Source organism: Trachymyrmex septentrionalis, unplaced genomic scaffold (genome assembly GCF_001594115.1).
Source record: "Trachymyrmex septentrionalis isolate Tsep2-gDNA-1 unplaced genomic scaffold, Tsep1.0 scaffold29, whole genome shotgun sequence".
NCBI lineage: Eukaryota > Metazoa > Arthropoda > Insecta > Hymenoptera > Formicidae > Trachymyrmex > Trachymyrmex septentrionalis.
Genome location: NW_017305451.1, coordinates 3,250,550 through 3,266,330, shown reverse-complemented (window position 1 = coordinate 3,266,330; position 15,781 = coordinate 3,250,550). Strand labels below are relative to the sequence as shown.

The 15,781-nt window shown below is 36.9% G+C and overlaps 2 protein-coding genes across 11 annotated transcripts in view; one reads left to right on the top strand and one right to left on the bottom strand.

Moving 5' to 3' along the window:
* The first annotated feature begins 23 nt into the window (after window positions 1–23).
* Window positions 24–4,592, top strand: LOC108749390. Its single transcript, XM_018488058.1, has 5 exons — window positions 24–258; window positions 336–593; window positions 675–837; window positions 1,062–1,265; window positions 1,338–4,592. Exons 2-5 carry the CDS (start codon window positions 416–418, stop codon window positions 1,528–1,530), a joined length of 738 nt encoding a protein of 245 aa, XP_018343560.1. The 5' UTR covers window positions 24–258; window positions 336–415; the 3' UTR covers window positions 1,531–4,592.
* Window positions 4,593–7,207: 2,615 nt separating this feature from the next.
* Window positions 7,208–15,781, bottom strand: part of LOC108749385 (casein kinase I) — a 33,043-nt gene continuing 24,469 nt past the window's right edge. Inside the window, exons 4-11 of one of the 10 annotated variants that reach the window (XM_018488046.1) lie at window positions 15,006–15,154; window positions 14,370–14,604; window positions 13,541–13,860; window positions 12,765–12,839; window positions 12,050–12,130; window positions 9,775–9,881; window positions 9,380–9,489; window positions 7,208–8,508 (exon numbers count right to left, since the gene is read on the bottom strand). In XM_018488046.1, coding sequence (XP_018343548.1) covers window positions 8,207–8,508; window positions 9,380–9,489; window positions 9,775–9,881; window positions 12,050–12,130; window positions 12,765–12,839; window positions 13,541–13,860; window positions 14,370–14,604; window positions 15,006–15,154 — 1,379 coding nt within the window. In that variant the 3' untranslated portion in view covers window positions 7,208–8,206. Of the gene's footprint in view, window positions 8,527–9,379; window positions 9,490–9,774; window positions 9,882–10,812; window positions 10,939–12,049; window positions 12,131–12,764; window positions 12,928–13,540; window positions 13,861–14,369; window positions 14,605–15,005; window positions 15,173–15,781 lie in introns of those variants that run through there. The other 9 variants (XM_018488045.1, XM_018488047.1, XM_018488048.1 and 6 more) reach the window with 9 other exon arrangements.

Sequence of the window (15,781 nt, the reverse complement as noted above, 5' to 3'; positions counted from 1 at the left end):
ATGTTCGGATTTCAAACCGCGGAATAAACAGTTCGTACCAGGTTTGTTCGCGTTGCTTGTATTTTTGGCACTTGGCATCTTCGTTTTCTCTCTTTTTTTTCTTCAAATATATATTTTATCTCATTTTAAGTGAACATTTTAACAAAAATATTTGGGGATTTCATGCAACGCTCGAACAACTATTACTACTACAACAACTACATTCTACTATTCGTAGGATAGTCGTCCACTTTTTGGCGGTCTCGCAGTTTCATGAAGGTATTGTGTATTGTTGTGTGATTTTTTAAATTTCTGTACACATGTGATGTATTCATCAAAGGATCATAAATGTACAGTTTCGGCATGCGATCACGGAAGAATTCGAGTTTCGTGAACCTAAGTGGTATCTCTGATACACGGAAAACTCACGGAGTCGATGGAGCTCGATCAGCTGGAGCAGTCCGCAAACCAATTAAATGCGGTGCTTAACGAGTTCCCGATCGCCGCAGTCTCGCTGGACGATTTTAGACCAATTGAAGAAAAGGTCCATACGACCAGGAAGTCGCTGATGCCCCTGAACGCCAGGTTATTAATGCTTAAAGCAAAGTACAAACGTACGTCATTGACGCGTCGGTTTGCACAGTTTTCTTGACTTTAAAATATTATTCTGGAATCACTTACGTTTTATGTTGCAGAGTACGATGATAGACGCAGTGAGAGTGAGGATGAGGTCGGAGACACGCTGCAGAATGTCGTAAGTGACACGCTCCTAAATGCCAAGGCTGTCAAGTTGTGCCTTCATAGTACCACTATTCTTTCAATGCTTAGTAATAAGGAAGGTACTGCAGAGGACGAAAAGTGAGAAATAAATTTTTGTAAATGTTATTGATTTAAGAGTACGATCAACATAATGTTATACATGCTTTGAGTCATAAAATTCTTTTTGTAATTGGTAATCAATCTTTTTGTAATCAATCAAATGCTTTAAAATATTTACAGTAAGATTTTGACCTTTAGATATGAATCGAAATGCCACATGTAAAGAGATATGATGAAATAATTTTACTCTCTCTTATTTTCAGAAAGCTCAACACCTACATGAGTAAACTCTTCACTCTCAATGACAATATTATGGCCACTCAGGAAGCTATCGAGAAAGCGTCCCAAGTACAGTTGAATCTGAAAATCGAATGTCAGAAGGCAGTATTCGAATATACAAAGTTTCTCAAAGAACAAGAGCAGATGCGAAGCGAAAGATTGCAGAAGACAAATCCTGAGATCGTACGGTGAGTAAAAATCCGCGAAATTCGTGTCTTATGAAATATTTTCGTATTTAAAATCTTTATTTTCCTTTTCAGAACTAAAAACAAACTGGAAAAGTATATACGAAATATAAACATAATAAAGAAACTCATTAGAAACTTCATAGCAGTGTCCAGTCACATGCTAGAAGAGAAGCCAATACTGCTGAAGATGTTGGAGAATCACAGAGAATTGATAAACATCGAAACGATTATAAAAATGTCGCAAAGTAACGAAGAGAATGAATAAAAGAAACTTTAAGGAGGAAGTACGCAGGAACTTTCATTAAGAACTTTTTTCTCAATTTCTTACTGGCTAAGCGCAATAGACACAACACATATTTACAAGAATAAGCTTCCACGCAAGTCCAATGTCTTTCTTATTTCTTTTCCCTCATTCTTTTGTTTTTGTTTGTTTGTTTAGTTCTTCTATTAAAGCGCCTTGCCAGACGGTTTCGTATAATCATTGAACAAAGCATAATCGGTATTGTAATATAAGTTAAAAATTATATGATAGCAATCACAGCTTACGTATGTATAGTAAAATCTTCACTATAGGGGGAGAGAGATATACATATCCATTTCGTTAGAATCGATACAATTGAGAGACTTTCGTTTTTTCGCGTATAATTATAATTCGCGTTATATTATTATATAATAATAATAATCACTGCAATGTTAAAATGCAAATGTAAGACAATCGGTTTCTTTTTTCATGGTCCGATGTATATAATATATCATTCAGTCTCGTTATATAATGTCTATTTTTTTATGTAAACCACTCTCCTCGCTTCCACAATCACACACCCATATGCACATATATATGGGCGTGTGTAAACACATAATTCTCACTATGATAGTACTAAAACAATTTAATCGCTATATACAAGTTTGCTTGGTTTCAAATATATCAGTTCGAAAGGCGAGTGGAAAGAAAACGAATCCACTTGAAGGGAGCGGCGTTGAATTTCGTCAAAAACATGATATTGACGGATCCAGGATACAGATCAATTTTTTATACTGTTCGATGAAAAATCGCGGAGTAACGCAATTTTACAGACAATGTGCAGAGTATTTCAACAAATCCGCACCTATACAAATATCGTCGTTTCATTCTCGTTAACTTTCTTGTAAAGAACACATTTGTTCTCAATGACACACATGTCAATTATGTAATAAAAAGAAAATTATAAGGATGCTCTGTCTTTCGCATAGTATCGTAATAAAAAATTGCATTTTTACTACGATATATTACTATATAAACAGATCGAAATAAACGCACGCTTTACGCGTTACGTTTAATTTATCTTTCTTCCTTAATTTTTTTTCTCTTTGTGTCTGCAGAAACGACAGTTTACGACACAAATCCACACGCACGATCGTTCCTCTGTATAATTATAAATGTCAATTACGTCTCGTAAATCTCGCGTTGTAACAAAATATCGAACACGGACACGTGTTCGCACACCCACACGCGTGAACTACCGATCTCATAAAAACGGCGATTTCTTATTATCGTAGCAATCAGCGATTTTATTGTTCAACAATTCGTCCATTAAAACAGTACGAACATATAGTAAGTCAAAAAATGTATACACATAAGCCTCACTATGAAGAAACTATAGTGCTGATTAAATTAATCTCAGGGATCTCTCATCAACATTTCTCCAACATCGTCGAATCGACGTATTAATGCAATTAAACGATCACAACACACGAGGGGAAACGCACTATCATCCAATCTCTCTTTCTCTCGAAATTACGCTACGTAACAAGATAATTAATTACGCAACCTCATTTTTTTCCACAGATACGCACGACCACAATTATCGCTGTATATATGCTGCTCTTCGACCATGGAATGAAAAATACCGAGGATATATCGATCCTGGCCCCAATCTCTCTATTCGTACCAATTTACAAATATACAAAAAAGAAGAAAAAGAAAAGTATCTCTTGAGCGGAGATGGTCTCTCTCTCTCATTTTGGATTACAACATGCCTTAATTCCCATGTATGCAACAATCGCTCTTCTTTCCATGCAAGATACGTATCTAGGGGAACTGGAAAAATGTATAAGTTTTGTGTATATATGTCGTGTAAATTGTGTGTGTGTGTGTGTGTGTGTGTGTGTGTGTGTGTGCTACAATATCCGAGGAGACCAGGATTTGCTCACAACCATACTTAACCAGCAGTCAGTCGTGTTATATTAAAAATCGTGACTTTGCGCGCGCGTGCGCTTTGAAAAATCGGCTAGAAAACTACGGGCTAAACATCCTTACGCAACGTGGTTGCACAGTGGGATTTATTATAATTACGCCAACACGGATTCCCCGGTGGCAGGACAGTGACATAAATATCAGAGACTTTTTTTCTCTTTTTCCTTTATGTGCGCCTACATGGACCTCTCGCGCACGCACGCACGTGCTCTCCTCATCTGATCAGAAATCATCTGATTGAAACTTACAATCGTATGTGCCGCTCGCTATTGGATTTATCGCGCGAACAAATTTTATTCGCAAGGACGATTCGCGTAAGCACACGTGATCCGCGTACACAACAATTGCGGTCTAGCGTTTTATGTACAAGTATGGGAATACGGCGGATACGACTCACGCGAAGCCGCGCCGGGAGGAAACGTCCCGGACGTAAGTCTCTTCTCAACGATTCGTTCTCTTTCCACGCACGCGGATATCATCCAGCGTCAGGCATTCATCGGATCACTCATTCACTTTCTGCGTTCGCTGATATAAATGTAGAACGACTGATTGTTTCGACGGTCGCTTGCCAATTGCGTTTCAAGCTTATAAAAGAAAGGAACGATGCTCTCGCGGTGTGTCGACAGTAGGAAGATACAGTTAATGAAAGGGAGAAAAAGAGAGGGAGAGAGAGAGAAAGATGAAATTCATAGAGTAAGCTTATTATATCTCTATGTTTTTAAGCGTATTACTTTTCAAGATGTTCGACGGAGTGATTCCCTCCCTCTCTTCCGTCTCTCGTTTGCCTTTTATCGTACGAGAGTACGCATGATATCGAGTATACACTACGGTACAAGTATGCGATAGTTCCGTAAGTACATGGGTTTCCTGTTGTCGGACGCGTTTGCCGAGAAATACTTAAGGTATTCAACGTGGATACAACGTGGTGTACAGGCGTGATACATAGTACGTATGCGCATATACATCTTGGGAGCGATATGAAGTCAACGGCCAGACTAGCGTGTAGGTGTGGACCATTGGACGTAACACACGTTTCTTCACACTCGCCACCTCCGCGCCTCTACTCCTCATTCGATCTCTACCGTTTACCGTATTCCTGCAAAAAGAAACAGACTTGAGTTTAACTATACCTTTGAGCAAACAAGTAATACTAGCGGGAAATGTTCTCTCTGGGAAATTCTGAAAACGGAAGGAGTGGATTGTTAACATTTCGTAGAAACTTCTGCGAATGTTTGTTTAAAAAAAATTGTGCTTGAATTTTCAATTTCTTCTTAATAGACAGTAAAGAGTCAGACAATAAAGAGTTTGCAAATCTTTTTCGAATTTTTTAATACTGATTCTAATATACCTATATTTTAAGAAATGTTACAAATCTATGAAATTTAAAGCGAGAAAGTTTTATTCAAAGTCGAATTTAAGTGAGCAATTACAAAATAATCGTTAATAAGTAATCGTAATCAATTATCCTTACTTGTTTAATCAATTATGACTGATGAGATCCTTGCTCTTTGTATTCCCCAGGTTTTCGTACATATTTTCTGATTTGTCTCTTGGTCGCTTAAACGTTTCGTCGCGAGCCATTAGCAGAAAATCGCACGTGTCACTTCGTGTTAATCCCTAGAAATGCCTCGCGACGGTAAGGCTCTCCTCATCATGAAAAATAGTGGATTAAATATGTTTGCAACAGAGAGAGTTCATTACAAAATGAATTTTTACGTTATTGCATGTACACCGTACTCGATGATTTATCTTTTTCGTTTCGTATTTAGATCAATCTGTCTCGAAAATCACGTACGCTCGGTTCTAGTTTTTATTATTGATTGCGATGACGTAAATTTTTATATCAAGAACATCGAAATAGAATCAGGCGTGGACACACCGTTGATTCTTTCCTTTCTCTCATTTGTTCGTTAATGTCCTTTTTAATAATCGAAAACGCGCATGGATCAAGAAACAAGAACTGTCCACGTACGTCGCACTCTTTTCGCAGAGGAGATAATTCGTATCGAAAGAAACGCTTTTCTTTTCTGTTTCTTTTATCGTTTTTTTTTCTTTCTTTTCCCTTTTTTTTTAATCGATACACACTGGTGATGGAACACGAATTTGACTGCAATGTCATATAATTTCGGCTATGTCACATAATTTCCTCGCATTTACGCGTTACTAAATTTTCATTATATACGCTATAGAGTCTACAGACAGAAAAAAACCTTACTTCATCGATATGTTATGTAAAATGTAATTGTTTCAACTGTTCATCGCGATAGATCACTTTCTCACATGATAATTTTATTTTGGAAGGCATGAAACCGAATCCTATGATATTGCTTTGGAAAATGTAGCACGGAAACTGTGCGAATTTCTGCGCGATTTACATCACTGTTATTTAAAAATTACAGGTGTATGCGAGCGGATAGAAAATTATCATAAATAATACGCGAACGATATCATGATCGTATCGAGAAATATTATTCACAAAAAGACATTTCGCGTTTCGAGAAACTCGTAGCAAAACGCTCCTTAATGTATATTAATTATTCATATAATGATGATAGAATATCGTGCATTCATGATTCCCGTGTAGAAAAAATAGGCAGTGTACACATATCAAAGAAATTATCTCGACAATTAACATATTGGGAGTTTCGACTTTAGTATGAACTTTTATATGGATACGATTCAGTATTATCTCGATAGCGCTTATTAATAACGCTAATGCTAATGCTGCTCTTTCACATCTATAATATATAACTCAAAATTAAAGTTATATAAAAATTGTTTATTATACGGAAGGCTCGTATATACTATATATATCCTAATATAAATATTTCAATGCATTAGAATCATTCTGTATCACTTGGACGGTGGATTAAAAGAAAAATCGAAATAAAAAAATTATTTAATAAAATCAGGAGAACGCGAACTTTCACTTTATACATAGCACTATATATTCTCACGATTCATGACGCGCATGATTTATAATTTGTGGACTCGACGAGAGCAAAATGACAGAGCACTTATTTACAGATATATCCAACGTCTCTCTCAATCCCATCCCTGCGGGCCAGTATACGTGCGTCGTTTTTTTACTCCTTTTCAGTTTCATGCCTTTCAAGAAAATTATAATCGGATTTCGTGACAATCGAAATCACGATTACAACAAATTCAGGAACACGCTATGCTCGCTTATCCTGCAGGGCTGTGAATACAATGAGATCTGCGATAGGTTCAATTCGTTATAATTCACAGTTATACATGCGATCGCACGACGAGTCGCCAACGTGTATCCATCGCACAACGCGGCGGTGTATTAAAAAGCGTCCCCGTGTTTCAAGAAGAGAGTCGTAGGCACAAACAAGTTCTCTCAACATCGGTACGTCAATTCCTTCTTACTCCTATGTAATGCGAATGTGATTCAGTTGGTTTCCCGATACTGAAACGTCATGGCCGCCGTTACGGCCGACAACCGTTCTCAGTCAACAGCGACGTGTCAATATATTGATGACATCGATAACAACGTAATTGATAAACGCGGATATGGACAATGGTGATAATGACAATGGAAATGGCGATCATGACCAACGATGATGATAGTGATGATAAAGATGATCAACATAATAATAATATCAATAATAATAATGAAATAAAATAAAATAATGAAGAATAATCATTATAATAATAGTAATCGTAGTACCTAATAGTAGTAATGGTAGCAGTAGTAAATAGTAATAGTAGTGGGCAGCAACAAGATGAAATGTAATCATGACAATAGTAGCAATAATCTAATAGCACGAGGTCACTTTTCTTGGCTAAACGAGAGGATTTATTCAGTAAGTAGGTAAGTGGATTCGCTAACATCTTAACTTCTATCAGTAGCTCAAGGCCACAAAGAATATTCATCAGCCCGTTTGTAAGAACAAGGGAAAGGTGTGAGTTAAATGAAACTACAAGATGCATACGAGGCACATCTAAAAAGATGGATACCAGTGGCTAGAAATTGATTGGACTTAGTGACATGAAAATTTAATCATCGAATAGTTAAGTTTATCAATCATGGAGACGAGAAGATTAGTCAACATGCGAAAACATGCCAAATCTCTTTTATGCACTAAATTTTCATGCTGCTCATCACATCATTATTTATCTTGAAAATATAATTACAATAGATATATCCTGAATGTCTTATTAGATTTCTATTTAGCGCTTAACTTAAAGATCAAATTAATTAAATTTTCACCGAGAAAGACATATGTCGCAGAATATATCCATAGCCATTTTCCATCGGTCCAGATGTACTCTATTTTAAAAAATGAGATGAGAAAAAAGAAATTTCTGGCAGCTCCTGATAAAGATCAATAAAAGTTCGGTATCAAGTTCTCTGAATGGAGTTTTAAGTAAAACCGATAATTGACCATACTTTCATCACAACACGTAACCAGACAATTCTGATCGCAACGGTACTGAGATTACTACAGAATTTCACTACACCAAGAAGTGAGTGCCTGAATCGTTGTCAGCGAGTCCGCTTATTTATCGAAGAGATCAGCTCGATTGGCCAGAGGAAAAGCAGCTTCATTCTCTCGATCTCGACTCAGTCGCGCAACCGTCCAATTAATAATAATAGCGGCGACGTAATAGAATGGTCGTGTGATAGTGTTGATGACGATGATGATTCAGTTCGACAGTGGCGGCGGCGTCGGCGTCGGCGTCATCGTGACGGTGGTGTGCAGCACCGAATCCCGTGACGCGGATCGGCTGCCGACGCGCAGCAGAGTGACGGCTTCTCTCTCAGGATCGGTGCCGCCTGCGATACCACCTGCTGTACCTGCGCCTGCACGTACTCCCGTTCCCGCGCCGCGCTTGCCAGTCCTTGACGTTGTGGCGATGACTTCCACGGTCTCGTCGGCACTATTACCCGCGCACTGCACCGCCCCCCCGAGACCAACGGTAACGGACAGTCATTTCTGCCTTCCACTTTTCTTCTTCTTGCGCTTGAAGAAGCAACAGCATCTGGAAATGAAGCAAACACTAATAGGACTTAGAGTCGTCTCCTTGGCAGTGTCTTTTGTCGATCAACACATCGAGCATGCAGTAGAGGGAAAATAATTACATTCGACATATGATCGCGCAATACGAGAGAGAAAGAAATTTGTCAATCTCCCAATAAGATTATCTGATTGTGTGTAAATATATAGTTATTTGTTAATTAATCATGCAGTTGTTAATTTTATCAAAATTCATAGAAAAATAATAAGGAAAGGAATGGGAACATCAGAAAAGAGTAGAGAATAAACTAAACAAACAGACATTTAATTATAGTTGCACCACATATAAAGAAATACATCATTTTGATAGTATAATATAATTGAGAAGACGGGGCGTGCGACTTGCTTAAATCAAATTGTCTAAATTATACATAAATTAATAAAATTCTTTTTCTCTGATTATCTATACTGTTTGACATCATACATTAACGATTAATAGAGTCTCTTCGTATAAGATAATATAATAAAAATATTTAAATGTAATACAAAAAACAATTATTTTGTTTTATGATAATGACAAATAATTATCTCTAAATTGTCAAATCAAATCTTGCCCCTATATCTTGTATATATCGTAAACATAATTTGTATTGTAAGAAACTTGAATACTACTGTAATATTTTTGTTTTAAGAGATAAAAGTATATTATCACAAATACATTCAACTCATTATAATTTCATATTTTATGCGTGACACTGATTTTCTTATCATTATCAATTTAGAAATAAAATTTCTATGACAATCAACCTTTAATAACATTTAACAAATATCGTATTTTCTTCTTATATTGCGAAATAAAAAATCTTGAACTGACCATTTTAATTGGTGTAACAAACCTAGTTCGGGAATGAGGGTAGGATAAGTACTGGAAATATATGCTTGTAAAGATCGTAACAATAACTTTCCACATCGAGGACAACGTTTCCGTTTTAGTTGAATTACTTTTCTGAAAATAACATATACACACACATGCACAGCTTAGTTCGCTCATTAAATTTAATGTAATCTTTTATATCTTTAATATCCAATTGATATAAGCAACTATTATTTTTATTTTGACTTTAACATTCACTTTAACAGTCGAAGATTATACTGAGGCTCTCTCTCAAGTAAATTTTACTAATAAAATTTCAGAATACTGCACATATAAATGCAATAATAAAATGCAAGAAAACACTCGCGGAAGTACAGAGAAAGACAGAGAAATATAATAAAACAAACTGCTACTAACTTGGTTTCGTCGATCATGTCCACTTCCTGAGGTGCTGTGATTGGTGTGTTGGAGTGACCAGCGGTCGGGTCATCGTTAGCCAGTTCTCCATTAGTTGACGATACCACCTATGTACATCGTACATAACATTATTGCAAAAATCGATAAGAAAACATATACGTTTTACATCAAGGGATTTTTACGTAACTATATAGCTTTGATTGTTTTTGATATTGGATATGAAAGAAAAGAATACTTTTTGCATTCTAGTTGGATTTAAAGTAATATATACACTGAAAATCGATTTGTTCAAAATCTACTTGCAAATTACACAAAGAACCAAGTAGGATTTTACGTGACAAAAGGGGAAGGAAAGTGAAAATTTTATATAAGACAAAATTACTACTGATACATAGATTTAATAAAGCAATATACTAAAGAAATAAAAAGAAGCATAAGTAATAAACTCTGATCTTCCTCAAAAGTCATACGGTTCGTACGTGATGATGATACTTTTGTTATTGCAAGTGCATGGGAAGACAAGTGATCGTACTAATACCGGATTAGTATCTCATATCCAATCAAAAGAAAGAAGGTAAGTCTCGATCACAATCGACACAAAGACAACATGCCGCAACAAGTCAAATTGCACAGACTTCTAACTGACCATAATCCAGTGGTGCTTTGTCTAGAAATAGAGCGAATAGTTTACTCCTAATAAATTGAGACATCCTGTATACGTCAACGTTATGAGAGTGAGAAACGAGAAAGATGATAGTTAGGGAAGAACAATGAATAATTTCATCCTTAATCGATCTTTCCATACACGCGAGATTTATATAATTTTTAAGTTTTACGCAGAGAAAAAAACGTACGAGATTATCTTTAATGTAGATTTGAAGTCGCGTCGCTAAAAAAGTAGCGTTTTCACGGCGGGATTGCAAGTGAATCGGCAGAAAATAAACGAGAAGATGCAAAAAAAATCGAGAAAAAGGGAGAAGCTTCTGGGAAAGAGAAGAGAATGACACGAGAGAGAGGAAGATGCGCAGGTAAACTCACCTGTACAGAACCATGCCTGTCAGCAGGTGTCAATGTACCACCGGCTCCTGATTGCTTCACAGTATCTGGCCACGTGGCTCCCACCCCCTTACCGCCCCCACCTCCCACCCCTCCACCTGCCACATCCTGAAGGAACAAGCATGACAATTTCGCAGTTGCATCGCGTTAAACAATGTCCGCGAGTAAACTTGAAGGACAGAAAAAAAAATGTTGAGGAAAGATCCAGAAAGGAAATCTTTTAGGGTATAGCATGGCGATCCGATGATAAACGCGCATTAATAAGATCAATCTTTATATTAGGGGGATGAAAATGCAATTCCCTAATGGTAAACGAGATGTACATAATTATCTACGCGTTAAATATTTTTATACGTTTCATTCGGATGAACTATGAGGAAAAATGCAACAAATTTCCTGGCTTTAGCTTATTACAAACCGATGAGCTACTTAAGCAACCACGGCGAAATTACTTCTTCATGCATGAGTTTATCGCTATCGTAGGTTTCTGAATGTATCTATAATTGAACGTATTGTCTCGCCATGGTCCATCATCTATATTTAGTCACTTTAATAATACTGCGCGAAAAAAAATTTATTGCCGCTATCAGTCTGTTAATCGACTATTGATCTACAAGACGTAAGTTCGTAGAGTTCACGCTCCACGATCATTAAACCTCCGACCTTGTTTTACGATCAGAAAAACATTAATAACGCGCATTATAAAATGTGACCGCGGGTATCTTTCCGTCTATACACTCATCTCGTTGCTGATAAGATAAAGAATGCATGAAGAAGTCGATTTTCATCGAGCGTAACCTGAGATTGGCTTACATATCGGCCTTGCAATTCGAAGCGAACCTCATCCATCATGAGGATCACATCCTCTTCAAAATCATCGTACTCCTACAAATTGATGCCATCATATTCGCCATCATATTATTTTGAATTACATGCTCGGTGAAACCAGCATACGTGCCATTTTCTGTACTTAATAAATTAACACCGGTATATTTGATACCTTCGAAAAAATTTGTTCGTTTGATCTATATCTTTATTCTGAGATAAACAAGAATTCTGAATCAAGGTCGTTGTTAAAACTCTGTTTTCGGTTCTTTCGCTACTGAGGCGTGTATCCATGCGGTTAACTCGAATAACAAATGGGCTACACACGTCCATGCTTTTGGCTTAGAGAGAAGAAAAGAAAAGGTAGAAAAGAACGGAAGAAAACAAGGAATACCTTGTAAGCGGCGGGATGCCGATCGCGATTTGGTGATACGACGATCTCCTGGCCGGTTTGAAGGGATCCGACGGGCGTGGACTGTAATGAAAGAGAAAACGTTTGCTTGATATATATACATAATGAATGAAAGTTTGTAATGAGCCATTATCGCGCTTCTACGTATTTTTACGAGGTGTATAGATAACATACTTGGAGCTGGAAAGCGGATAGATAGATAGACAGACAGACAGACAGACAGACAGACAGACAGACAGACAGACAGACATATTGACGGACTGTGCACTTTAATTTACGTTTAACAAAAGACCTGTGACATCACAATCACGTTAGATCCCTGTATACGTAAGGCCAGTTGTCTGTGGTAACAATTAGTTGGAATTAGATATCCTGATGTAAGAGATTGAACATCGTTTAAACAACTTCTGATTGATCCATATTTTTTAGGATTTGCTTAAGATAGAATAAGATGCGTGGATATCTCATTCTATCTCATGCATAATCTATCTGATTCTATCTTAAGCGGACCAAATTTATGGTGTTCAATCTCTTACTTGAGGATATCTCTAGAATATTGTGACAATGCAATGGTACTTTACTACACTTAAGAATTATAGATATGCGATTATTATATTGCAATTTGCGCGAAGATATCGAAACTCAATTACTCCGCAGTTATCTAAGATATTGTCACTACTCGTAAGCCGCCACCAACCTTGTCGGATTTAGTTTTGCCAATATGCGAGGGGACCGCCATCCGTAGTGCTCTCATATTCTGGAAGTCGGATGGCTAGAGATAGTGCATTGAGAGAGACGGCAGCATGCAAATGTTAAAAATTAAATATGATATTGCTTCGGTATTGCGTAGCTCTACGGACCTGTTGGAATAAGCGGGTGATTTACTTACCCAATTGTCTTACCCCGACAAGTTATTATTTAGAAAATTATGACTAACAAAAAAATTAAAATAAAAAAAATTTCAGAATATGGAAATCTGGAAGCAGGGGAATCCTTTACCGAAAAACAAAGAAACAATCGAAAAGACTCGATCTTTGCATCGTCGAATCATTTGTAAATATTATTGCTATCATATTTACAGTATTTACATTTCAAAGATCAGAATAACATTTTGATAAAAAATACTTCGTAAAGATTTTCTAATTATATAAGAGATACAAGACCATAAATAAATGACGCAGTTGATAAAATCCTTTTTTCGTTATTGAACAAAAAAATACATATTTATAGATTACGTCAATGCAAGATCACGCTTTAGTTGTCGATTTATTTTCTCTTGTTAGCGACAGTTGTTATCACCGATGTTCTTCAATATAACAAACAAGTTAACATGCAAATATATGTCATTGTTTTCGTGAAGTATTGGATAAAAAATAATGTGCCAAACGTGACATTCACCAAAGATTTTGCAAAAGCTTTTTGCATAACGTGAATAAACAGGGACAAAAATCGTCACGATCATATAATGCGTACCATCGTCTTGCCGGTCCAGTCAAATTCGCCGTCATTGACGAAGCCACGTCTTTCATACAGATCGTGGAAGAGCTTTCTCAAGTACTCGTAGTCCGGCGTCTCGAAAAAGTCCAGCCTACGTACGTAGCGCAGATACGTGGCCATCTCCTCGGGATGGCCGTCGCAGAGCACCTCGATCGGCGTCGCTCGTTTCGTATCGCCAATCTTTTGATAGCGCTCCTTCAGCGTGTCGGCCTTCAGCCCTTGCCACGGCAGACTGCCACGCAAGAAGTACATGAACATATGGCCCAATGCTTCCAGGTCGTCTCTTCTGCTCTGTTCTGTTTATGGTAAAACATATCTTTCGTATATACTTCATACAACTTTCAACATTATTCATACAATAAAAAATTTCATTGCTCGCAACACATATTAGAAGATATAGAATTCTAGAAAAAATTCTAGCAAGAGAGAGAGAGAGAGAGAGAGAGAGAGAGAGAGAGAGAGAGAGAGAGCGTTATAAAAGTGATATACGAATATGCGATGGCTTGATCTTCGGCAAATACTGTAAAGTTCTGTTAAACCTTTGGCCTTATATCGTGGTTATTTATGTAATTCAATTTTACATTTGAAAGATCATTAAAATTTAAATAATTTTAATTTATGTTACTTGAAGTCTGAAAAAGAGTGACCCCTCACGGTACTTGCTGAAGATTAAAGCACACTCGCCGCGCTTTCTCCCAGCTAGGAGATGGCTTAGCACGTGGCGGTTTATGCAGCGCAATGGGCACACACACATTCACGCATATATACGCACATATACGATGAAACAAAAGTAAACGCCCGTTACCTTTGCCAAGATGCGTGTTAATGCTCATGTAACGCGCCGTGCCGGTGAGACTCTTGTGTTCCCGATACGGTATATGCTTGTTCGTCTCCAGGTCTATATACTCTTTGGCTAGTCCAAAATCGATTATGTGAATAATTTTTTCCCGCTTGGTAGTGGATCGTCCTATCAGAAAATTTTCCGGCTTGATGTCGCGGTATATCAAATGCCGACTATGAACGTATTCTATCCTATGGAGCTGTTAAAAAAAAACAGACATTTTTTAATATTTTATTCTATCAAACAAAATTATAGATTTTTATTCTCGCGGAATAACAATTTTTTATTTTATTTTTCTATTTAATTGAAATAGTATAGTTTCAAACAAGCTTTTGATAAAAAGAAAACAGTCAAAGGAAAAATAGCGAATGAAAACAGTAAAAAAAAAAACTCTTTCAATTTTCAAACAGTCTTTCAACAGTCTTTCACATTTCAGTCTTTCAAAAAGAAAACAGTCAAAGGAAAAATAGCGAATGGCAAACGTTGATGTTTGTGGGGATGTTTACCAGATGTCAAATAGTCTGGTGTCTGAAATCGACCTCCAAAGTGCGGTTGTTTGAGAGTTAGTTCTGCGGAAAGTGTTACGGTAATGCGACTTACGAGCTGTGTGGCAATGTTGAGAACGGTCTTCAGGGTAAACCTCCTCCCGCAGAGGTCGAAGAGGTCCTCGAGGCTTGGACCAAGGAGCTCCATCACCAAGGCGTTATACTTCCCGCACGGGCCGAAGTAGTACACCTCCGGTATACCCTCTATATGTGTGTTATGAACTATACCGATCGACAAAAGCAGATCACACCCCAGATCACCCCCAGTGTATGCGCGAAATTATAATGGAATGCGTAAAACGAAATAAGAGCAGTATTACGACTGTAGAATAGGCAGATATAATTCTATGAACTATATTTTCAGTAGTAAAAATTTCGTTAACAATGTTGGAAATTTTCTGATTAATTTCTCATTTAACGTGAGAACGTAACGCAAAACGAAAAAGAAAAAGTATATGGAACAAAACTTGTGCGAAAAAATTTTACATATACTGAACTGTGATATTTCGCGAATATTTTTCATAACTTTGCAGAATAAGTACAACTCCCAATGGAATATAACTTAATGTTTTGAGCTTCGATATTACATGATAAGTCCTTAAATAAATAATTAAGTATTTTTCCCAATGGGAATAATTATAAAGATAATAAAATAATACAAAAATGACGTGCGAACAATGCATTGGCTGTTGCTCAATATTCACTATATATAGTGAAAATTATGAAGTCGCGACAAATAATAACTTCAACGTTTCTAAAAAAGTCGACTCGAAACTCTGGCTAAAGAATTAGCCAGTTATAAAATATCCATTATAAAATAATGCAAAACAG